The sequence below is a fragment of the Pistacia vera genome, unplaced genomic scaffold (genome assembly GCF_008641045.1).
Source record: "Pistacia vera cultivar Batoury unplaced genomic scaffold, PisVer_v2 Contig265, whole genome shotgun sequence".
Lineage (NCBI taxonomy): Eukaryota > Viridiplantae > Streptophyta > Magnoliopsida > Sapindales > Anacardiaceae > Pistacia > Pistacia vera.
The window spans coordinates 1,421,331-1,444,585 of record NW_022196074.1 but is presented as its reverse complement, the minus strand read 5'-3'; the positions used below and the strand labels follow the sequence as shown (position 1 = coordinate 1,444,585).

At 38.0% G+C, this 23,255-nt stretch overlaps 2 protein-coding genes and 1 pseudogene across 2 annotated transcripts; all 3 read right to left on the bottom strand.

The window, feature by feature from the left end:
• Positions 1-347: 347 nt before the first annotated feature.
• LOC116133022 lies at positions 348-7,134 on the bottom strand (annotated as a pseudogene).
• A 2,018-nt stretch (positions 7,135-9,152) lies between these two features.
• LOC116133142 (protein DETOXIFICATION 41-like) lies at positions 9,153-12,381 on the bottom strand. Its single transcript, XM_031418822.1, has 8 exons — positions 11,914-12,381; positions 11,150-11,694; positions 10,958-11,044; positions 10,802-10,858; positions 10,484-10,722; positions 10,275-10,393; positions 10,107-10,193; positions 9,153-10,020 (listed from the first exon to the last, which is right to left on the bottom strand). The coding sequence occupies exons 1-8, from the start codon at positions 12,220-12,222 to the stop codon at positions 9,949-9,951; spliced, it is 1,515 nt and encodes a 504-aa protein (XP_031274682.1). The 5' UTR covers positions 12,223-12,381; the 3' UTR covers positions 9,153-9,948.
• A 439-nt stretch (positions 12,382-12,820) lies between these two features.
• Positions 12,821-23,189, bottom strand: LOC116133134 (auxin response factor 6-like). The gene is made up of 16 exons (XM_031418815.1): positions 23,080-23,189; positions 22,391-22,982; positions 21,819-21,931; positions 21,057-21,155; positions 20,904-20,960; positions 20,668-20,826; positions 20,480-20,564; positions 20,251-20,341; positions 19,664-19,828; positions 19,464-19,586; positions 17,239-17,314; positions 16,959-17,106; positions 16,439-16,862; positions 14,249-14,975; positions 13,619-13,809; positions 12,821-13,384 (listed from the first exon to the last, which is right to left on the bottom strand). The coding sequence occupies exons 2-16, from the start codon at positions 22,431-22,433 to the stop codon at positions 13,186-13,188; spliced, it is 2,700 nt and encodes an 899-aa protein (XP_031274675.1). The 5' UTR covers positions 22,434-22,982; positions 23,080-23,189; the 3' UTR covers positions 12,821-13,185.
• Positions 23,190-23,255: the final 66 nt, after the last annotated feature.

Sequence of the window (23,255 nt, the reverse complement as noted above, 5' to 3'; positions counted from 1 at the left end):
AGATGTTGACATGGCTTTGGAAATTTTGTGTTCATGGACAAATTTAAAATCTATCAAATAGTTATAAGATCTTAAATTAAAACATTTAACTACAGCACAAATTCTAATATAAGAATCTTCTAACGAACATTATGCAAGAGGGTGTTCGAAAATGATAATTAAAGCTTCATCTTGATGTGAGTAGAGAGATGTTAATTACCAGCTAAACTCTTTACTTCAAATTGAATTTCAGTCGTAATATCTTCTTCTTCTTCTTCTGAGGTTTGATTGTCAAGCCGATGGATCAACTCCAGCATAATCCCATCTATGTTCTTCATAGTAGTGGCGACTGGCGAGACAACGTGGACTCAAGTATTAAAACAATATGGTTTTGGGTGAAAGTGGTCTACATTAACATGAGCAACTATAGCCTGCCACCCACTTCCAATGGCCACACCTGAAATTCCCCAAAAAGAGGGAAAACCATACTTAATAAACCAAGGTCAATGATCCCATTTGGAGGCAGCGCATCATCCTTACTGACTTACCTGAAAGTATCGGTTGAATTCCATTCAAGAAAACTGACATGGCAAGTAGTGGTGTCAAATTTGAAATTGCTACAATAACCTCAGCATCAGATGTAAAGAGTTTACTCAATCCAACCCGGAAGATTAAAATTATTGCACTGAAAAGTATACTAATGAAGACACCCGTCGCGATCACTACTACTACTGAAAATTTTGCTACTCTGGGATGTCCTGCTCCAAGTTCATTACTCACCCGGACACTGCAGTCAGTTTACAAAGAAGGAAATGAACACTTTGCTGCAAACCATTGGAATATCTCAATTTGAAGTGTTTCACTAACCTTGCAGCTGCAGCTAGGCCCAACATAAAAGTCATGTCCCAGTTTAGGTAATTCATGCTGAGATTATATCACACTAGTGATTAGAGCTACATGTAAATTTAAAATGTTACTATAAATTTAAACTATGGAAAGAGGATATGTTGAAACAGTGACACACCATACAGAAATGGAGTCTAGTGCGACTGTAGGATTAGCGATAAGTCCAGATATAAGCACTTGTCCTTGGCTGTACCAAATCTCCAAACTGAAATGAAAAGAGTATCATATGATTAAAATTAATGTATATAAAATATCAAAACTAGGATAAGACTGAGACAGACACAAAGAAAGAGTTTTAGTCAAAAACCAAAGCATAATTGCAGAAGCAACAGTAAGCTTGAAATAAGGCCAAATTCCCTTAAACGCTTTGATAGACAAGCCAGTCCAGGTTTCTCTGCAGGATGGGCTTAGCACGATGTAAAGACCATTTATAATAGAAAGCAGCCGCCAAGAGAGACTCAGCGTGAGAGCTGCTCCCTGTAGGCCATAGTTCAAGACATAAACAACAATCCGTGTTAACAGTATGTGCAACAGAAATACCCCAATAGACATATATGCTAGAGGGTTTACTATGTTCTGTGCTTGAAGGAAACGTTGCATAGGGCAGCTCAGTGCAAATGCGTAAAGTTGAGGGATCAAACCACGAGCGAAAATTTGGCCCTGCTCGGCTATGCTTTCTGATGGGTCCATTGCTTTAAGAACCGGACCTGAGAACCATTACAAGATTGTGAGGAGTATAGCTGCCCCCACGTGCAGTACTATTGCTCTTTGGCAAATGATGCCCATCTCCGAATATTTCTTGGCTCCATAAGCTTGTCCACACACGGTTTGAACAACACTGGCCATGCTCAACTGTTGCATTTTTTTTTTATTTTTTTAACAAAAAAAGTGGACAAGTAAAACAAATTTTAAACAAAAGTGAAGAAAGATGTACTATTATTTATAATGAGAACCCATTGGAGAGTTTTTTATAAAAATGGTTTTGTTTAGAAGTTTCTTTATAGAATTTGTTGATTTGTGTGTTTGACCAAATATTTCTTCAAAAAAAAAAAAAAAAAAAAAAATTCAACCATTGAAAAGGTCCAAAAACATTAATAAACATCAGCCTTGATTCATTACTTTTTAAGTATTATCAACTAGTTAAAAAGTCAAAAGACACATACCATGATTCCATAAGCGAGACCTTGAATTCCAACACTAGCAATGGAGGCACCAGCGAGCTCTAAAGCACCCTGTTGATGAAGTGATACCTTGCTGGAAATGCATTTTGTTCCAGTTTGCAGTTTAAATATTTTGGCGCCAATGGAATTAGTTGCTGCAGAGGGTGTGTGTGCAGTTTGGTGCAATTTTTGAATCCTGGTTTTGGTGTGATTTAGACTTGTAATTGATGTATTATGAGTATGCTTTAATCAGTTGTTAGAGTTTCAAATTTAAATTTGGAAAATGTATTTGCTGTAGTTGTTGTAATAGTAAGGTTTTGGTTAGACTGGTGTATATATTTTCCAGCCTTCTGTAATGAAAGATATTCCACTTCTCTTCCAGTTTTTTCCTTTCTTTCTTTGCATTCTCCGGCCATAAAACCAATAAATGGTATCAGAGCCAGCCTAAGAAATTTAAAAACTCTTCCTCACAAGATCAGCTCTTTACTCAAATTTTCAAGAACTCCACCCGACATCCAAAAACTCCCCTGTTTCAGACCATCTGCTTGAACATGGCTGCACAGTCTGCCTTAATGTCACCTCCAGTTTTCAACGGAGAACATTATCACATATGGGCAATAAAAATGAAGGCTTTCCTCCGGGGTCAGGGCTTGTGGCAGTATGTAGAGGAGAATAGGCAGCCAGCACCCTTAGGCCAAATCCTACTTTGAACCAGATCAGAATGCATGAAGAGGAAGCTGCCAAGGCACCGAGAGCCCTATCTCACATCCATGCAGCTATAACTAATCTTGTGTTCACAAGGATCATGGCATTTGAAACTCCAAAGGAGGCAGGGGACAACTTGAGAAAGGAATACATGGGAAGCAATACAATAAGAAACATGCAAGTGCTGAACTTGAGAAGGGAGTTTGAGTTGTTGAGGATGAAAGAATCAGAGAAAGTGAAGGATTATGTTGACAGGCTGATGAATGTGGTCAACAAAATTAGGTTGTTAGGGGTAGAGTTAACTGGTAGAAGAGTGGTGGAAAAGGTCTTGGTAAGCTTGCCGGAGAGGTTTGAGTCCAAAATCTCTTCCCTTGAGGACTCTAAGGACATGTCTCAGATCACCTTGATTGAGCTTGTTCATGCACTCCAAGCTCAAGAGCAAAGAAGACTCTTGAGGCAAGAAGACACAAGTGAGGGAGCAATGGTAGCAAACCAAAAAGGCAAGCCTGCACAAGGACATAACAGGAGGTATGCTGGAGATAAAAAAGGGAAAGAAAGGAGCAATAATCAGTGGGAAAAAACAAGTGGAGTGAAGGAGTATCCAGCCTGCACTCACTACAAAAAGAAGGGGCATTCAGAGAGGAAGTGTTGGTTCAGACCAAGGATTCAATATAGAGGTTGTAAGCAATTTGGACACATAGAAAAGGTTTGCAAGAACAAGGGAAGTCAGCCACCACAGCAAGCTCAAGTGGGAGAAGATCAGCTGCAATGTCAAGAGGTTGAGCAGCTCTTTGTGGCCTCTTGTTATATAGCTCGGATCAGCATTGAAGCTTGGCTGATTGACAGTGGCTGCACAAACCACATGGTTGCAGACCTGCAAATATTCATTAACCTGGACGACACATATAGCTCCAGAGTTAAAATTGGAAATGGTGATTTTGTGGAGGTCAAAGGCATTGGAGATGTGGCTCTCCAAACACCAGCAGGTACTAAAATCATCTCTAATGTTTTGTATGTACCTAAAATCAGTCAAAATTTGTTAAGTGTTGGGCAAATGTTAGAGAAGGGTTATTCTCTACATTTTCAAAATCAGGCCTGTCTCATTCTAGATGCTGATGGAAATGAATTAATGTGTGTGAAAATGATGGGAAAAAGCTTCCCAGTTGAGTGGAAGAATTCTGGAAATTTAGCCTTATCATCTAGGCTAGAAGATTCTGAACTTTGGCACAAAAGGCTTGGCCATTGTCACTACAATGGCATCAAAGAGCTCAAGAACAAAAATATAGTTTTGGACCTACCTGAGATTGAAGAAAAGAAGACCCTATGCAGTGCCTGCCAACTTGGCAAGTTAAGTGGGCCACCCTTTCTCACAGATCAGGTCTGGAGAGCAACTGAAAAACTCCAGCTGATCCATATTGATGTTTGTGTCCCTATGCAAGCTGAATCCATAAGTGGGAGCAGGTACTTTGTACTCTTCATTGATGACCTCACACAGATGACTTGGGTGTATTTCCTAAAGCAAAAGAATAAGGTTACTGCAATGTTTAAAGGTTTCAAGCTGCTGGTGGAGAATCTATCAGGGATGAGAATCAAAATCATAAGGAGTGACAATGGGACAGAATATACCTGTAAGGAGTTTGATTCCATTTGTAAAGAAGCTGGGATCATGCATTAATTCACTACTCCATACACTCCACAACAAAATGGAGTTAGTGAAAGGAAGAATATGACACTCATGGAGATGGCTAGATGTATGATTGTGGAGAAAAAATTACCAAGAAGTTTTTCGGCTGAAGCTATGAACACATGAGTCTACATTCTCAATAGACTCCCCACCAAGGCTGTCAAAAATCAAACTCCATTTGAAGCCTGGAGTGGAGTCAAACCGACAGTAAATCATCTTAAAGTGTTTGGGAGTATTTCCTATGTTATGATTCCAGGAAATAAGAGGAGCAATTGGATGAAAAATCAACAGTTGGGATTTTTATTGGGTACAACAGTCAGTCCAAAGGCTATAGATTCTACATCCCTAAATCTAGAAAAGTAGTGATTACAAGGGATGTAAAGGTAGATGAAAGAGCAATCTGGAATTGGGAGGAGAAAAGGATTGATGAAGACTGCAAATTACAGCAGCCAACCGAGAGACTAGTTAATGAAGCTGAAACTAAAGAGGATGAAGAGCCTTCGGTTAGAGGGACCAAAAACTTGGCTGATGTCTATGCAAGAAGTAATATGGCTGTGCTTGAACCAAAAAGTTATGTTGAAGCTGCTGAATCAGAAGCTTGGAGGAATGCAATGCAGGAGGAGATGTTAATGATAGAGAAAAACAAGACCTGGGAGCTGGTTGACAGACTTGGAAACAGGAAGGTGATCCAAGTAAAATGGATTTACAAGAAGAAACTTAATCCTGATGCATCAGTCAAAAAACACAAAGCAAGGCTGATGGTTAAGGGGTTTGCACGGCAGCATAAGGTGGATTTTTCTGACACATTTGCTCTAGTGGCCAGGCATGACACTATCAGGTTACTCTTTGCTATGGCAGCCCAATTTGGCTGGAAAATTTTCCAGCTTTATGTTAAATCTGCATTCCTGAATGGCTAGCTGAGTGAAGAAATTTTTGTGGAGCAATCTGAAGGTTACCAAGTCAAGGGTGAAGAAAATAAAGTGTACCTGCTGAAGAAGGCTTTATGTGCCTAAAGCAGGCACCTAAAGCCTGCTACAACCGCATAAATGACTATCTAAGCAGCCTAGGATATGTTAGAAGTCCTAATGAGCATACACTTTATGTTAAGGAAACTAAAGGTGACATGATTGTGGTCTCTTTGTATGTGGATGATTTGCTAATCACAGGGAGCAATGTAGATCAATTGAGTCAGTTTAAGAAGTCCATGGAAAGGGAATTTGAAGTGACTGATTTGGGGGAGATGACATATTTCCTTGGCATGGAAATAAATCAGTCTAATGATGGGGTTTTTGTGTGTCAAGAAAGGTATGCAAATGAAGTTCTTAGGAAGTTTGGCATGGAAAATTGCAAACCAGTGGATGCTCCATTGGTTCCAAATTTGAGGTTATGCGATGATGGTGCAATGAAAGTGGATGAGAGGTTGTTTAGAAGCCTAATTGGATGCTTGCTGTACTTAACAGCCACACGACCAGACCTCATGCTTGCTGCCAGTTATCTTTCCAGGTTCATGTGTAATCCAAGTGAGCTGCATTTCAGGGCAGCCAAGAGAGTGTTGAGGTATGTGAAAGGAAGCACCAGGCTTGGCATTTGGTTCAGAAAATCTGAAAACCTGAAGTTGTTGGGATATACAGACAGTGACTGGGGAGGTTCTCTTGATGATATGAAAAGCACCTCAGGTTATGTGTTCTACATAAACTCTGGTGCAATTAGTTGGCTGTCTAAGAAACAGGAAACCGTGGCTCAATCCACAACAGAAGCTGAGTATATTTCAGTCGTTGCTGCTGTGAATCAAGCCATTTGGCTGAGAAAGATTCTTGAAGATTTGAAGCTGAAACAGGTCAAGCCTACTGCCATCATGTGTGACAACCAATCTGCTATAGCAATGGCCAAAAATCCAGTGCATCATGGACGTACAAAGCACATAAAAATTAAGTTTCATGCAGTGGAAGAGGCTGAACAAAATGGTGAAGTGGAACTGATGCACTACAGGGTTGAATTACAAGTGGCTGACATTATGACTAAAGCTGTTTCTAAAGCCAAGTTTGAAGAATTCAGATTTAGACTTGGTGTTTCCAGCAAATGTATCAAGGAGGAGTGTTGATGAAGTGATACCTTGCTGGAAATGCATTTTGTTCCAGTTTGCAGTTTAAATATTTTTGCACCAATGGCATTAGTTGCTGCAGAGGGTGTGTGTGTGAACTGCAGTTTGGTGCAATTTTTGAATCCTAGTTTAGGTGTGATTTAGACATGTAATTGATGTATTATGAGTATGCTTTAATCAGTTGCTAGAGTTTCAAATTCAAATTTGGAAAATGTATCTGCTGTAGTTATTGTAACAGTAAGGTTTTTGTTAGACTGGTGTATATATTTTCCAGCCTTCTGTAATGAAAGATATTCCACTTCTCTTCCAGTTTTTTCCTTTCTTTCTTTTCATTCTCCGGCCATAAAACCAACACACCCAAATGCCCACTAAAAATTAGCGTGACGAAAATAAGCATGTAACTGAACACAGAATAAACAATAGAGGACCCAGAAAGAAGCCAAAGTAGCTGCGACTCCCACCCTAAAAGACGAGGCCACCACCGCACTACCACCGGCTTATGTTCCAAAAACTCTTCAATCATCTCGGACGACAAGTCGAGTATATCTGGAACGCGAGTCCAGCCCCATCAACAACAGCTGAGACTCTGTAGACCCCATGACAACAACCTTAGTTTTGGATTAGTACTATGAAATTGGTTGAGAAGTGATTGGAACTGAGTTGATATAAATGAAATGTTGATTGAGTTATATTTATTCATACATCAATTTGTGAATAATTTAATTTAACTAACAGTCCACTTAATATTAAATTTGTTCCAAGTCATTGAAGGATTGTGGCAGTTTTCAATTGAATGTAAGAGTTATGAAACATTGAGCAGAGTAACAATAAAGTTTGTTGTACAACTGATAACTTTTAACATCAAAATCGTTTGAACATAGTTTAAGTAAGGTGATTTTATGTCCACATGACTTTGGAACTCTTATATGCATCGAAAGATTTACATCTGTCATTAATTAATATGATGTAGATAAAAACATTTAACTACAGCATAAATTCCAATATGTTTTTCTTCTGAGGTTGATCGTCAAGGCGATGGATCAATTCCAGTATGTTTCATGGTATCATACCAACCATTCAACTGTTTGTCAAATTAGTGGACAGGCAGGGTTCATGAATCGAATTATTAAAAAAATATGGATTTTGGTGGAGGTGAGCGTCGGTTGTTGCCAGCCTCTTGCTCTTATACCGATGCGTCTCATCTCTTTGTTAGAAAAATGATTCTCTCCAGATGACAGCTTGACTTTTATATTTAATATTCGCAAACCTTCCAATTTTGCATTCTTTCCTATTATCTTATTTAAACCTTAGTTGAGAATGGCCCGGCTTTATGTCTGTTATTAGGGAATTAACAAATGTTTTAGACAGATTCCATAAAATCTTTAGTGAAAAATACTCTGCTCTTATTCTTATTTATGTTTTTGCTGATGCACCCCAGACATACTAAGGTAAATAATCTTGAAAAAATTATGGAGATTTATGAAGATTTGTGAGTAAATGGTATCAGAGCCAATCATGCAATCATCCCTAACATCATGGATGCACATGCCAAGAACAGGGAATTGGAATCTTGTGGTTTTCCTCCAGACTGGAAAGCAAAGAATATTCTGTTTGTCTCTCGCTAGGACTGTTAGGAGGAAAACATATAATTCGAGATAATAACATAGGAATAAAATCATCCATCACAAAGAGATATGATATTTACGTAGTTTAGCGTAATCCACCTATATACACGGATGAGGAAAATTCATTATAGTTTCATGAACACAATATGCAATAGTACGTAACATCATAAACCCGATAAACAATTAACTGAGTGGAAACAATCCTAGTTTCTAACCACGCTCAACCCAATACCTAGAGTGAAAACGATTACAGTTTCTAAGACACTCTCCTCATGATGTTTAATGATTCTTACATTAAATACCTTATATTCTCGTATTCTTTTATAACCTTAAATCGGTTCTCATCCCTGTTTTTATAGATAATATATGAGATATTTTTTTTCTAATAGAATTCATATTTCAATTACTATTAGGACTCCTAAATTCTATTCCTATTCATGATTATATTTTTTACTAAATAATTTTTCTAAAGATATTCAATTTCACATGGGAACACATAGAAAAACAAGCCACAATATCCCAACAAGGACTGCAGATGAACAGAGAGAAGCTAATGAATTCGTAGGGAATTTTGATCATCATGGCGACGAGCATAGGGTTTAATGGAGTTTCTGGGTTTGTCAACGAGGAGGATGATGAGGATTGAGTATGCAGAAGAGGCTGTTTCTTATTATGAAAAGCAAAATGAATTTATATTTTGTTAACGGTGATCATCGACAAAATCAATTAGGCCTACAGAAGCTACAAACAGTTGATTTGTAAATTCAAAAAATGTGTCCTGCTTTATAGTTGTATGATTTAACCATGAAAATCAGTTGTATATGATATTGATGTTGGAATTAGAAGCCTTGAAATCAATTCTAAGGCTTTTAAAATTTTATAAGAGAGATGAACTGGTGAAAAGGAAGATAAAACAAATTCATTCACTCCCTAGATTTTCTTCAAATACAATCATAAGACATTCCCTTTTTATAGTTTTGTAAAAGATAAGATTATGTAACTTACTTAACTGTTCGTTTAAGAGAAATTCAAATTCATAATTGGACATAACTATAATTTGATTCAATCTAAAACTAAAGTTCTTTGGCCTTGCCGCGGCATATATTTTCTTCTGCTGCGACATATTGCTCTCTAGAATGTTTTTGGAGTAGCTTTCTTCATGGATCTGTGTCATGACTTTCTCTATGCCGCGACATGCTTTCTTTTGAACATTTTCAGAGTCCTCTCGCCGGCATGCTTCTTCTAGACATCTTCAGAGTCCTTTCGCTGGCATTCTTGTAGACATTTCATGCTGCAATTCTTCTCCTACCAAAAAGATTCAATCTTCAACAATTGATATCTGTCACTGTTTATGTGAATGGAATCATGCATCATCCAATTGTGACTTACTGACTCTTGTGATGAGTCTATGTTGTCTTTGATTCCATTTAAAATAAATCATTTTTAGCATGTACATTTATATTAATGAACAAACTTTGTTGTCCTAAGTTTTTATACACTTTAATACAGCCATGAAACTGAAGGAAGGACATTACAAATGCTCTGAAATAATTTGGTGATTTTGAATTTCATTTCATCTGGAAGACAGGCCAAAACTGACATACATAATCCTCTGTCCAATTCTGTGTCTAACTTGTGAATTGAACCATGACACTATAGAATGTTCAGAATCTAATTTACAGAACCTCAGATTCTCTATTCTTTCCTTGCTTAATTTCGTTTTTTTCACTGTTGACCTCACATGTTGTCACAATTTAAAATAATAAAGTTTGAATCAATATATCGTCTTCATGCTTTAGTCACCAAATCTAAGGTCTCGTCATTTGAAGAATTCTTCACACGCTCAGCAGCTTTCACAACCTACAAAAGCATTACAACAGTGAGAAATTGCCTAACTGCAACACATCCTAATGTGTTACATAATTTATGAAAAACCTGTAGCTTACCTCTGCATTCCAATTTGTTCTGGCTGTGAGGATAATCAGAGTTACTGTTTGCAAGAGAACTCCAATAATCAACCCCCACCAAATACCCTGAACAAGCATATGCTACCATTTCGTTAAAGATGTCTAATAACCTAACATTTCAGAAGCAGAGGAAGATCATCAACTTACTGCAACTCCTAAGGAAGTCTTGAAGCCAAGAACACATCCAATTGGAAGACCAATTATGTAGTAAGTGGCTAGATTCACGTAAGCAACCACAGCCTGCCACCCACTTCCAATTGCAACACCTGAAATTTCCAAAAGGAGGGAAAATCATTACCAAAAACCAAAGGACAATGATCCCATTTGGAGAAACAACATTCTCATTATTAACTAACCTGAAAGTATAGGTTGAATTCCATTGAAGAAAACAGACGTGGCAAGTAGTGGTGTTAAATTTGAAACTGCTGCTATAACCTCAGAATCAGTTGTGAAGAGTTCACTGAGTCCAACCCGGAATATCAAAACAATTGCACTGAAAAGTATACTAATGAAGACACTTGTCGCGGTCACTACTACTACTGAAAATTTTGCTACTCTGGGATGTCCTGCTCCAAGTTCATTACTCACCCGGACACTGCAGCCAGTTTACAAAGAAGGAAATTAACATTTTGGTGGAAACTATTGGAATATCTCAATGTGAATATTTCACTAACCTGGCTGCTGCTGCCAGGCCCAGCATAAATTGCATGTCCCAGTTCAGGTAATTCATACTGAAAATATATCACATTAGAGCTACATGTAAGAGTAAAATGTTGCTATATATATAAATTATGGAAAAAAAAAAAGGGGACGTCCACATTATTGCATACCATATGGAAATGGAGTCTAGTGCAACTGTAGGATCAGAGAGAAGTCCAGATATAAGCACCAGTCCTTGGTTGTACCAAATTTCCAAACTGAAATTATAAAGAGTATAATATGATTAACATTAGTAATCATATATAATATCCAAACTAGTATAAGACTAAGACGGACACAAACAGAGAGTTTTAGTCACAAACCAAAGCATAATAGCAGAAGCAACAGTGAGCTTGAAATAGGGCCAAATTCCTTTAAACGCTTTGATAGACAAGCCGTTCCATGTTTCTTTGCAAGATGGACTTAAAACAATGTAAAGACCATTTATAATAGCAAGCAGCCACCAAGAGAAACTCAGAGTAAGAGCTGCCCCTATTAGGCCATAGTCCAAGATATAAACAACAACCCATGTTAACAGCGTATGCAGCAAAAATACCCCAACAGACATATATGCCAAAGGGTTTACTATGTTCTGTGCTTGAAGGAAACGTTGCATTGGGCAGCTTATTGCAAATGCATAAAGTTGAGGGATCAAACCGCGAGCAAAAACTTGGCCCTTCTCGGCTATGCTTTCTGATTGCCCAACTGCTATAAGGACTGGACCTGAGAACCAATACAAGAATGTGAGGAGTACAGCCGCTCCCACATGCAGTACAATTGCTCTTTGGCAAATTATGCCCATGTCCGAATATTTCTTGGCTCCATAAGCTTGGCCACACACGGTTTGAACTGCACTAGCCATGCCCAACTGTTTTTTTTTTTCAAAAGAGTAGTCAAGTAAAACAAAATTTAAACAAAAATTAAGAACATATACTATTATTAACGAGTACCCATCTGAGTTTTTGTGTAGAAAAATGGTTTTGTTCAGAGAAACATATGTTTCTGTATTCGCAGATGCTTCTTGTCCATAATTAATATAAAAATACTTGTCTCTTTGTATAAAATGAGTGCTGAAAAAGGCACATACCATGATTCCATAAGCGAGACCTTGAATTCCAACGCTGGCAATGGAGGCGCCAGCGAGCTCTAAAGCACCCAAATGGCCACTAAAACTCAACGTGACAAAACTAAGCATGTAATTAAACACAGAGACAATAATAGAAGACCCAGACAGCAGCCAAAGCAGACGTGACTCCCAGGCAAAAAGACGAGGCCACCACCGCACCGCCACTGGCCTCTGTTCCAAAAACTCTTCAATCACCACGGACGACAAGTCAGGTATCCTGGAATGTGAGTCCAGCCCCAGCAACAACGGCTGGTACTCTGCACTCCCCATCTCAGACTCACACTGGCACTGTCTTCTTCACTACAAGGAATTGACTTATAAGAGTAGTAGTGAGTTGATTGCACTAAAAGTTAGATATTTGTTATTTATGGATGCATGAATTTGTGAGAGTTCTACTTAACTAACATTCCATAATTAATTGGTGAAAAGGTCATACAAGGAAAGGCAGATGCAGGCGTGAAGCCAAAACTTTTATGTTGGTATTGATACAAGCATAGGAGAGAGAGTGAAAGTTGATATAAAATAGATATGATGATTGGATGGAGTGGCAGGCTTTATAGTTTCCGGAAAGAGTCGTAGGTGGTGGCACGTGCACCTAATTGTGGGTGGGACCGTGAGTGAGTTGACTGAAAGAGTAACCCACAAATCCATGTCACACTTACAATTAAATTAGGTAACAGTAAAAATAAAATGAAATCACCCACTTAGGGATTAGCTATACCGGATTTTCTTCAATCTCCGCTGCCTAACCCATAGACAAGGATTTTATTTATTTCATATTATAGAATATTGGTTTACTTTTTTGTTTCCTTTTTCAGCAACAACATAGTGACTAAATAGTAGGATGATGCAAGTCTTAAATTAAACATCAAAAAATGAAGGGCTATCCATGCGGTCATAAAGATCCATTGTTCATAAAATTACAATTCAAGATAGCAAACAAACAGGCTACTATTGAGTGTCATTCATTCTCCTAATACATCCGTGTTCTAAGTAGCATAACGTTGCTCTCACACCAAGAGCAACTCTCCTACAATAATTTACACTGATATTTTGCATTTGCATCTGCTCACATACAACAGCAACTTTTTAACAAAACCATTACAAAAGGGCTAGCGTAGAAAAAGAATGCTGACAATCCATTTCACAACATTACTAGTATATTACTTAAAAACACTTATCTGAAGCCATTTTTTCTTTTTTCTCTTTTCAGTTTTCCCTAGATTTTGGCTTTCAGTAATCAAGAGACCCCATGGATGCAACTCCATTGCTCGAACTTCTCAGTTCCTGTCTGCTCATATAGTCGTCACAGTTGTTATTCGTGAGCCTTTGCCCTGGGACACAAGTCACTGAACTCAGACCTTCTTTTCCCATTTGTTGCACTTCCAGCGGAGATAGTATCTTAATATACCACACATTGTTTACAAACTCCCTGATGACAGGATAATGGAAAAAGAGAATACACAATTCAGTATTAATTACAAACCACTGTAAAACCATAAAGCACGAACTGGAATTTTGTGCAACCAACCACTATACAAATAATCACAAAGGTTTAGACAACATCACATCTTATGTTGCATGAAAAAGCTACAAGCAAGCAAGAGAGAGTTGCACACCAGTTCAAAAAAGAAAGCAAGAAAGCAGAGCATGATTTGTTACTTACTGCCAAGGGTCATCACCAAGGAGAAGAACATCATTCTCCCGGTCAACAAATACAAGCTGCCAGCCTGATCTCTGAGGGTCCTCTAGTTGGCCTTCAAGGGCAAACATACGAGCAAGTTCACTGCGCAGCTCATCATAGCTGCTAAACTTGGAAATGTCCAGTGACCGCCCAAAGGACCCCGACTTATGAACCTGTCAAATTTACATTATTTGATCAGCAATTAAATGATGAAAGGGCATAACAAATGAATTTAAAGCTCATGAAAATCATAGTTTGCATGCAAATTAAAGTTAAACACAGGCATCTTCTTGGCAGAAAAAACATGTAAAACAAGGCAAAAGTTGGCATGGTGTGACCGTTCAAAGTGGCATCCTCTAGGAAACTTGCATTGTTTAAGGGATCACGGTAACATTCAATCATAAGATTCAGTTGGTTGTGACCAGCCTAATCAAAATTTCTGAAATATAGAAGGCAGAAGGCCAGAAAGAACACGAGATCACAAGCATAATACATCAGGTTTTGCCAGAGAAATGGTTTTAGCAATTAGACTAAGCATGTCACAGTGTTGAAACAGAACAATCCCCAAACACCTTGTAGTATGCTTTCAAAGACAGTGACTATAATGTTTACCTTCACAAAGGTTCTAGGTGGTGGATTCACTTGATCCACATTCTCAGAAGACTGCAAGAAACCTGATTCATCTACACAACTTGAGGTTGTCATATCCGAATTCAGTGGAAAATCAGTTCCCACAGCACTTGTAAAATTTGAAGTAGCAAATGGAAGAGACAATGACTCATTTTCATTGCCAATATTTTTCAGGTTTGGCAGCCCATGCTGTGCCATAAGAGATGAGGAATCAATGGACACCCCAAATAATAGATTGTTTTGTGGATCACCAGAACCATGATAAGAAGAATACTCTCTACCGGGAAATGGAGGCAACAAATTAGCAAGTTCAGAAACATTTGACTGTTGTGTTCCCAACTGTTCCACCTGAGGCAGTATGCAATGAGCAACTCCAGAAGGAAGATGAGAATCAACTGTGACTTGCTTGCTAAGCATGGGGGTAGAAGAGATAACAGGGTTTGATGCGTTCGAATTAAGCAAGTGGGATGCTCCATCCTGTGATAATGAACCTAAGATATTGTGCATACTGGAAACATCAGATGTAGCTATTGGGTTCCCCAGAGAATCAGAAAAGTTTGGCTGCTGGCACTGTGGAGGAATGGCCTGCAGAGTTGGAGGCTGGGACTGACTGGCTGACGCAAGGTGAGGTAGAGCAGAGATGACATTCGGAATCTGCTGCTGGACTGATAATTGGTGTAGTTGCTGGGGTTGTTGAACTTGCTGCTGCTGTTGTCGTTGATCATTATAGGACTGCTGATGCTGCAACTGCTGTTGCAGAAGCTGAGCCTGAGCAGAGACCTGATTTTCCTGAAAATTCTGTAGAAAGGCATTTTGAGAATGGGACGGCTGTAACATCTGTCTTGGAATCAAAGAAGCAGCCCCATTGGATGCACTTTGAGATTGCTGGAACTGCAGAAGAGACTGTGAGGCTAATTTGGAAGAATCCACTGTTCTCATTTCTTGAAGTGCAGCAGCCGCCATTGCTTGGTATACATCAGGTTGTAGACCTGGCATCGAAGCGTCAAGCCTTGGCTGCATCCAGGGTGAAACACCAAATCCCTGAAAATTCAAAGATTGGATTCCTTGATCTCCAACCCCTCCTTGAAGCCACATTAACGGAGAATTTATGCTCATATCGCCATCTTTCAGACCTTCATGAAACAAATTAAACAGCTTTCAATGAAAATTTATCAAGTTTCAATTTTGTAAAAGTGATATTATGTGAGCCATAAACAATCCAAGCATACCATGGAAAGAAGGCAGTCCAGATGGCCATGGTCGCTTTAGTCGCAAAGGGAAGGGGGATGGATACATAGGGAATGTTGTTAATGGTTCAATCTCCCACAAGGATACTCTCGGCTGCCTCTCCCCTGCAGTGGATTCATCCCACCCAACCTGTAGAAATGGCAAAATGAAATTCAATATGACCTAATAAAAACAGATCTAGAATTTAAGAAAAATCTCAATAAAATATATAGTGTGCTACCTCAAAAATGAGTATCTACACTTAAAAATCTCAAAACACACCTTAACAGAGCGCCAATGTGAATTTGGCCAGCGAACAGGGTCTAGATCACTAATGCCAGTAATTGTACCCATGTATCTGGACATTAAATATACACCCATGAGCAAAATTATCCACCAGTTGCATTTACAAGTATTTGCTTTAAGACATAGAAATATATTAAATAAATAAGGAAAAAAATATAGAAGTGCAAAGGAAAAGGCCGAAAGTTACTGTATGGAAATGTTAAATGGTCCACATAAACAATGAAGAGAGAAATGACGATAATCTATAATGATGAAAGGAAAAAACAAAAAGAAAAGGAGAAGTTGAAAACAAGAGGTCAAAGGGGAAGCCAAGCAAGGCAACACCAGGTCAAATGACACAAAATCTTCACCCCACATATCCCAGCGATTATTTATATCAAAAACGTGTCCAAGATGAGGTGGAACACATATAACACAGTCCAAAATGCAGTTCAATTTTATTTTTCCATAAATCAGTTTGAATTTCATAACTAATTGCAAGTGGAATAACGACCATCATCTCAATTTTTAAACAATACAAAGCTTGCCTACGAAAAGAATTCCATTAGGTAGTATCAACCACTAAAGCAACCAATTTGACCTTAAGTAATTACCTATTTAAGCATAAACAGTGGAGGTAACTTGACCTTAATTCCATTNTGCTGTCGTTGATCATTATAGGACTGCTGTCGCTGCAACTGCTGTTGCAGAAGCTGAGCCTGAGCAGAGACCTGATTTTCCTGAAAATTCTGTAGAAAGGCATTTTGAGAATGGGACGGCTGTAACATCTGTCTTGGAATCAAAGAAGCAGCCCCATTGGATGCACTTTGAGATTGCTGGAACTGCAGAAGAGACTGTGAGGCTAATTTGGAAGAATCCACTGTTCTCATTTCTTGAAGTGCAGCAGCCGCCATTGCTTGGTATACATCAGGTTGTAGACCTGGCATCGAAGCGTCAAGCCTTGGCTGCATCCAGGGTGAAACACCAAATCCCTGAAAATTCAAAGATTGGATTCCTTGATCTCCAACCCCTCCTTGAAGCCACATTAACGGAGAATTTATGCTCATATCGCCATCTTTCAGACCTTCATGAAACAAATTAAACAGCTTTCAATGAAAATTTATCAAGTTTCAATTTTGTAAAAGTGATATTATGTGAGCCATAAACAATCCAAGCATACCATGGAAAGAAGGCAGTCCAGATGGCCATGGTCGCTTTAGTCGCAAAGGGAAGGGGGATGGATACATAGGGAATGTTGTTAATGGTTCAATCTCCCACAAGGATACTCTCGGCTGCCTCTCCCCTGCAGTGGATTCATCCCACCCAACCTGTAGAAATGGCAAAATGAAATTCAATATGACCTAATAAAAACAGATCTAGAATTTAAGAAAAATCTCAATAAAATATATAGTGTGCTACCTCAAAAATGAGTATCTACACTTAAAAATCTCAAAACACACCTTAACAGAGCGCCAATGTGAATTTGGCCAGCGAACAGGGTCTAGATCACTAATGCCAGTAATTGTACCCATGTATCTGGACATTAAATATACACCCATGAGCAAAATTATCCACCAGTTGCATTTACAAGTATTTGCTTTAAGACATAGAAATATATTAAATAAATAAGGAAAAAAATATAGAAGTGCAAAGGAAAAGGCCGAAAGTTACTGTATGGAAATGTTAAATGGTCCACATAAACAATGAAGAGAGAAATGACGATAATCTATAATGATGAAAGGAAAAAACAAAAAGAAAAGGAGAAGTTGAAAACAAGAGGTCAAAGGGGAAGCCAAGCAAGGCAACACCAGGTCAAATGACACAAAATCTTCACCCCACATATCCCAGCGATTATTTATATCAAAAACGTGTCCAAGATGAGGTGGAACACATATAACACAGTCCAAAATGCAGTTCAATTTTATTTTTCCATAAATCAGTTTGAATTTCAAAATTAATTGCAAGTGGAATAACGACCATCATCTCAATTTTTAAACAATACAAAGCTTGCCTGCGAAAAGAATTCCATTAGGTAGTATCAACCACTAAAGCAACTAATTTGACCTTAAGTTACTACCTTTTTAAGCATAAACAGAGGAGGTAACTTGACCTTAATTCCATTGATGGTAGTTTTCAAATCACCAAATTTTTAAGACAAGTAATCCCAATTCTTTTGCTAAATAGCAGTGAAGTTTAAGCTTTTCTTACACCATTACTAGTCCAAAATCCCACACATATTTCTCTACCATTTTAGACACCAGCGAACCACGCACAGGTACAATAAGAACCTCTATCAGTGCTGTCTTACATCTAGACAATATTATTTTTACCACCAAATAGAGACAATGAATGTCACTTCTTTTCACAACATAAAGCTTTGACTTGAATTACTATTTCAGATTGTTGAGACACCCCCGATCCAAAAGCTAAGCTGATAGATAAAGGCCCACAAATGATATTTATACTCTAAAACAAATGAAAGCATCTGCAACTTCCATTCATAGCAGTATAGGTAAGAACATACTGATCACCACAATACATCCATGTATACAAGTACCACAAGCCAGGGAGAGATAAGAGAAAAAGAAAAAAGAAAGCTAATCTAAGCTCAACAATGCATAACAGTTGAAATCTTGAAGTAATTTTCGTCTATTTATTTTTTTCTTTTTTCTTTTGAAGCACAAAACATATATATAGCTACAAGAAAGACCTACCGACGAACACTCGACTCTTCAGTCTCAAACAGCATCCTAAATCGCATGCCCACAGAAACCCGAGTATGATAGACTGCTTTAACATACTTAGCCAGGGGAATGACAAATTCTGAAGGACTTGCCCTGCAATCACAGTAAATGGAACAATTAAGATCTGCATTGAATATTTTCAATCAGTTAAAATTCAGCAGATACTTCACCTTGGATTGTAAAATATAGTGAATCGGCTATTTGTGGCAGCTGCATGTGCTGCAGCAGCAAGAAGACCAATGTGCATACTATCACTTGAAAGAACTGATGAAGGCATAACAGTCTGGGGGCGATTTGCTCGTCGGATACCCAGAAGCAATTGATTTTTTTCATTCCTAATTAAAGAGGCCATATTGAAGAAACCAAAAAAAAAAAAANAAGACAAGTAATCCCAATTCTTTTGCTAAATAGCAGTGAAGTTTAAGCTTTTCTTACACCATTACTAGTCCAAAATCCCACACATATTTCTCTACCATTTTAGACACCAGCGAACCACGCACAGGTACAATAAGAACCTCTATCAGTGCTGTCTTACATCTAGACAATATTATTTTTACCACCAAATAGAGACAATGAATGTCACTTCTTTTCACAACATAAAGCTTTGACTTGAATTACTATTTCAGATTGTTGAGACACCCCCGATCCAAAAGCTAAGCTGATAGATAAAGGCCCACAAATGATATTTATACTCTAAAACAAATGAAAGCATCTGCAACTTCCATTCATAGCAGTATAGGTAAGAACATACTGATCACCACAATACATCCATGTATACAAGTACCACAAGCCAGGGAGAGATAAGAGAAAAAGAAAAAAGAAAGCTAATCTAAGCTCAACAATGCATAACAGTTGAAATCTTGAAGTAATTTTCGTCTATTTATTTTTTTCTTTTTTCTTTTGAAGCACAAAACATATATATAGCTACAAGAAAGACCTACCGACGAACACTCGACTCTTCAGTCTCAAACAGCATCCTAAATCGCATGCCCACAGAAACCCGAGTATGATAGACTGCTTTAACATACTTAGCCAGGGGAATGACAAATTCTGAAGGACTTGCCCTGCAATCACAGTAAATGGAACAATTAAGATCTGCATTGAATATTTTCAATCAGTTAAAATTCAGCAGATACTTCACCTTGGATTGTAAAATATAGTGAATCGGCTATTTGTGGCAGCTGCATGTGCTGCAGCAGCAAGAAGACCAATGTGCATACTATCACTTGAAAGAACTGATGAAGGCATAACAGTCTGGGGGCGATTTGCTCGTCGGATACCCAGAAGCAATTGATTTTTTTCATTCCTAATTAAAGAGGCCATATTGAAGAAACCAAAAAAAAAAAAATTGATGAGAATTGCCATATAATTTCTTCAACATGTAGCAAACAGAATAACATGGTCCTGTTCACAAATAAACTACATATGCAGGAATGTAGATACTTGACATATCAGCAGGAAAAGATCCTTTGGTATACATATAATGCTACACACCATGATACTTCTTATCTAAAGCGCTACAAATTTTTTTGCCAGTCATCTACAATATATATTAAAAAATTAAATCATTTCATCATATTGTCTCAAGCTCCCATTATAATTCCACATGTATCATACTGTGGAAAATTTCCTTCCCTTGCCAACTAACCATCCAATGGAAATATTCAGCACAATCTAGAGGATTAAATAAATAAAACTAATCTAAAGTCTCATAAGAAATTCTCTAACCAGATAAATAGGACAGAATCACCAGCAACAAGTCTCTTTGCACTAACAAAAACACTCCATCCTGTTGTAAGAAGATGCCTCTTGGGCTGACCTGCATACATGAACAGGAAAAACTAATTGATACTTGCATTATTCCTCACAAAATCATTGCACCCTCCGTTAAGTAGTTAGGCAGGACTTCACACTTCTCTCATAATCACCATACATATATAGAAGACAGTAAGATCACCTCGAAATATATGCCTGAATTTCCATTCATTATCATGAAGATCCCTTGCAATTAGTTCTTGAGCTGGAGGAGTTTGTGAATAATCCTGAAACAAAAATTAAAATAGAATGGTGAAAGAAGCAAATTAGATCCGCAAGCACAAGACATCATTAGCATCAAAAACTAGTGAATTATCAAATGTCACCTACAAGAGGAGGAAAAACTTTTTCAGCCGCTCGACGAGGAACGGAGAATCCTCCATGTGTGCTGGTATCACTTGCAGTCAATGTCTTGCAAAAATAGTTTGTTGGCTGTTTGCTGGGAGTACCCAACTCTGCAGGCAGTAGGTATACATCTTTTTGCTCTTGCTACAATAAAATTTTGTGTCAACACAAGAAAATAGTTATAACACTTGAAAGCTGATATCCAAAAGGTGCAAACTAACCGGACTCAGTGGTTGCAAGGTCATCTGTGCATATACTTCATCTGTCTCCACATCTGCCTATACATGCATAATAAAAGTTATAAGGAGTAGCCCATAAATAGTTTAAAGAATATGAGTTTAAAGAATATGTAATCTGAAAACACCAACAATTACATGCATAGTGACATTGTGAAGTTGACAGATGAGCTGCGGGGGTAAGCTAGGGTAATTAGGAATATGAGCATCTACTTCCTTGTTTGTCGAAGCAGCAACCTGCACAGGCAATTAAGAACCACTAACAATCAAACAGAATTCAGGAAAACAGAAATAATATGCTATGGAGGACCAAAAAGAAATACTAAGACGCAAGAAGCTTCAGCTACAAACAACAATAATTTGGTTCAACTGTTTCATACTACAACTATGGTTATAACACGTTCTGAAAGAATTTCAATATGAACTCCACCTAAAATCTAAAGAATATAAAAATCCAAGAAGCAAGCAATTTTCAGGCAAGACAACTGTATGCATCATGTTTACGATAATAGGAATCAAAGAAAACACTAAGAATTCATTATGTTCTAAGATTCAATGAATTTTCCATTCAGAGAAACTATTATTTATTTGCGTAGACAACTACCAGAAACAATCATCTCTTAAACATACATAAAAGGAGCTCAATGAATCAGACGAGGCTGCATTTGTAAGAAATTAAGAATCATCTTAATAACTTAACCATTTCTTTGGAAGGAGTAAATGATGACTACCGGCCCCAAAGGATTACATCTTTAGATTACAAATCATCAAACTTTCTATCTGTAGTAATTAAAGACCTAACACATGTTCTGCTCAGGCATCATCGAGAAGAGGCAAACTGTTCCTGAATAGCAAATGACAAACGAACGGAATAAGACACATTGTTACACTCATAATAACCTGTTCGCTGTGACCCTGGGGAAAGTACACAACACGGCTTCCCACAGGAGGCAAAGATACAAGAGGGCCGGCACAAGCATGCCAAAGCTCGGAATTCAAACATTTTTTCTCCCCTGCAAAAAATTTCCCATGCTCGTATTAGTTCAAATAGTACAAAACGTCATCACAAAGTTTAGACAATTTTGATCGAGAAAGCATAGAAGATCTACACAATGATTCAGGTTCCCACTACATAGAACATAAATTGCATATACTTCATGATCTTCATCACACCGCCTCAAGTTTAGCTACGCCTTTTCCACCCAGAACAACATGCACACACGCAATATCATCGAACATCGTATTTAATCCCCAAACACAATCAAATATCAAATACTTATTTTTTCTTTTCATCAAGAAACAAAAAAATACGCTTATTCATGGGACAGTAGAACGAGAGAGTAGAAAAAGGTCCAGCGTATGTGTACACACATGAAGAAAGGCTTGAGTCTTGACCGACACAAACAGAAAGTCAACATATAAAACAAACAGTTAAACATAGAGAACTTGAAGCTAGTACATGAAGCACTAACCTTCCTGAGTCTGCTGATTAAACCCCGACGAAGAGAGTCTCATTCTAAAACCAAACAAAAGCAAGTCCTTGAGTAACTAAAAACCAACACGTCCAAAAGAAGACAAGTTTTGAATCACCGCTCACTTTTCTCTATTTAACCACATTCATGAAAACCCACCCGCCCACCCCCCCCAAATACCCAGAAAATCCTCAAAGCTACTTCCAAACTCCACTGCCTCATAACCCTCAGATCTTCTCTACCCAAACCCCAATCCTCTTCTCAAATTACCACATTTTATACACAACACCCCAAACTAAACCCTAGCTTCAAGAATCAACCAAAATCCCAACCAAAAACCTAGCTCAGAACCAGATCTCGACACCTAAGCAAGCTAAACCTCTTATTTGAACAACTCAAGGCCAGTGAGAATCAGCTGAAGCTCAGTGAGCAGAAAATGACTTTCTATTTTTGGGATTTTGCTGTTTTTTTAAAGAGGGAGCTGAAAGCAGTAGGCAGAGAGAGAGAAACCCAAAAATAACAAATAAAAAGAAAAGGAAAGAAAGGCGAGACTTTGAAAGCGCTTTCTTGGTCTACTAGTACTTCCACAACTCTGCGATCAATCAATCAATCAATTAATACATTAAAGATTTCCATTATTATTATTATTTACGTATTTTTATTTTATTTTGAGGCAAACGGTACAATACCTGTCAAAATCCCTAATTGGCATGTACTGGAAAAGCTCAAAACTTTGAACCCTGTAACTTCTTCAAATTTATCAAACTTCAATTATTTTATTTCCCGAATTGAATGGGTGAAAATACTTTCTGGTTTCTACAGTATTGAGGTTGCAGTTTTTTATACGGGAGGAGGGGTATTGTGT

Coding starts and splice junctions, on each gene's coding strand:
- LOC116133134 (XM_031418815.1), bottom strand. CDS start 22,433: ATGAGACTCTCTTCGTCGGGGTTTAATCAGCAGACTCAGGAAG. Junction 21,932..22,390: donor TAATCAGCAGACTCAGGAAG/GTTAGTGCTTCA, acceptor AATTTTTTGCAG/GGGAGAAAAAATGTTTGAAT. Junction 20,961..21,056: donor TTCACAATGTCACTATGCAT/GTAATTGTTGGT, acceptor ATGCATGTATAG/GCAGATGTGGAGACAGATGA.
- LOC116133142 (XM_031418822.1), bottom strand. CDS start 12,222: ATGGGGAGTGCAGAGTACCAGCCGTTGTTGCTGGGGCTGGACTCACAT. Junction 10,723..10,801: donor GGCCTGGCAGCAGCAGCCAG/GTTAGTGAAATA, acceptor AACTGGCTGCAG/TGTCCGGGTGAGTAATGAAC. Junction 10,194..10,274: donor AGACTTCCTTAGGAGTTGCA/GTAAGTTGATGA, acceptor ATGCTTGTTCAG/GGTATTTGGTGGGGGTTGAT.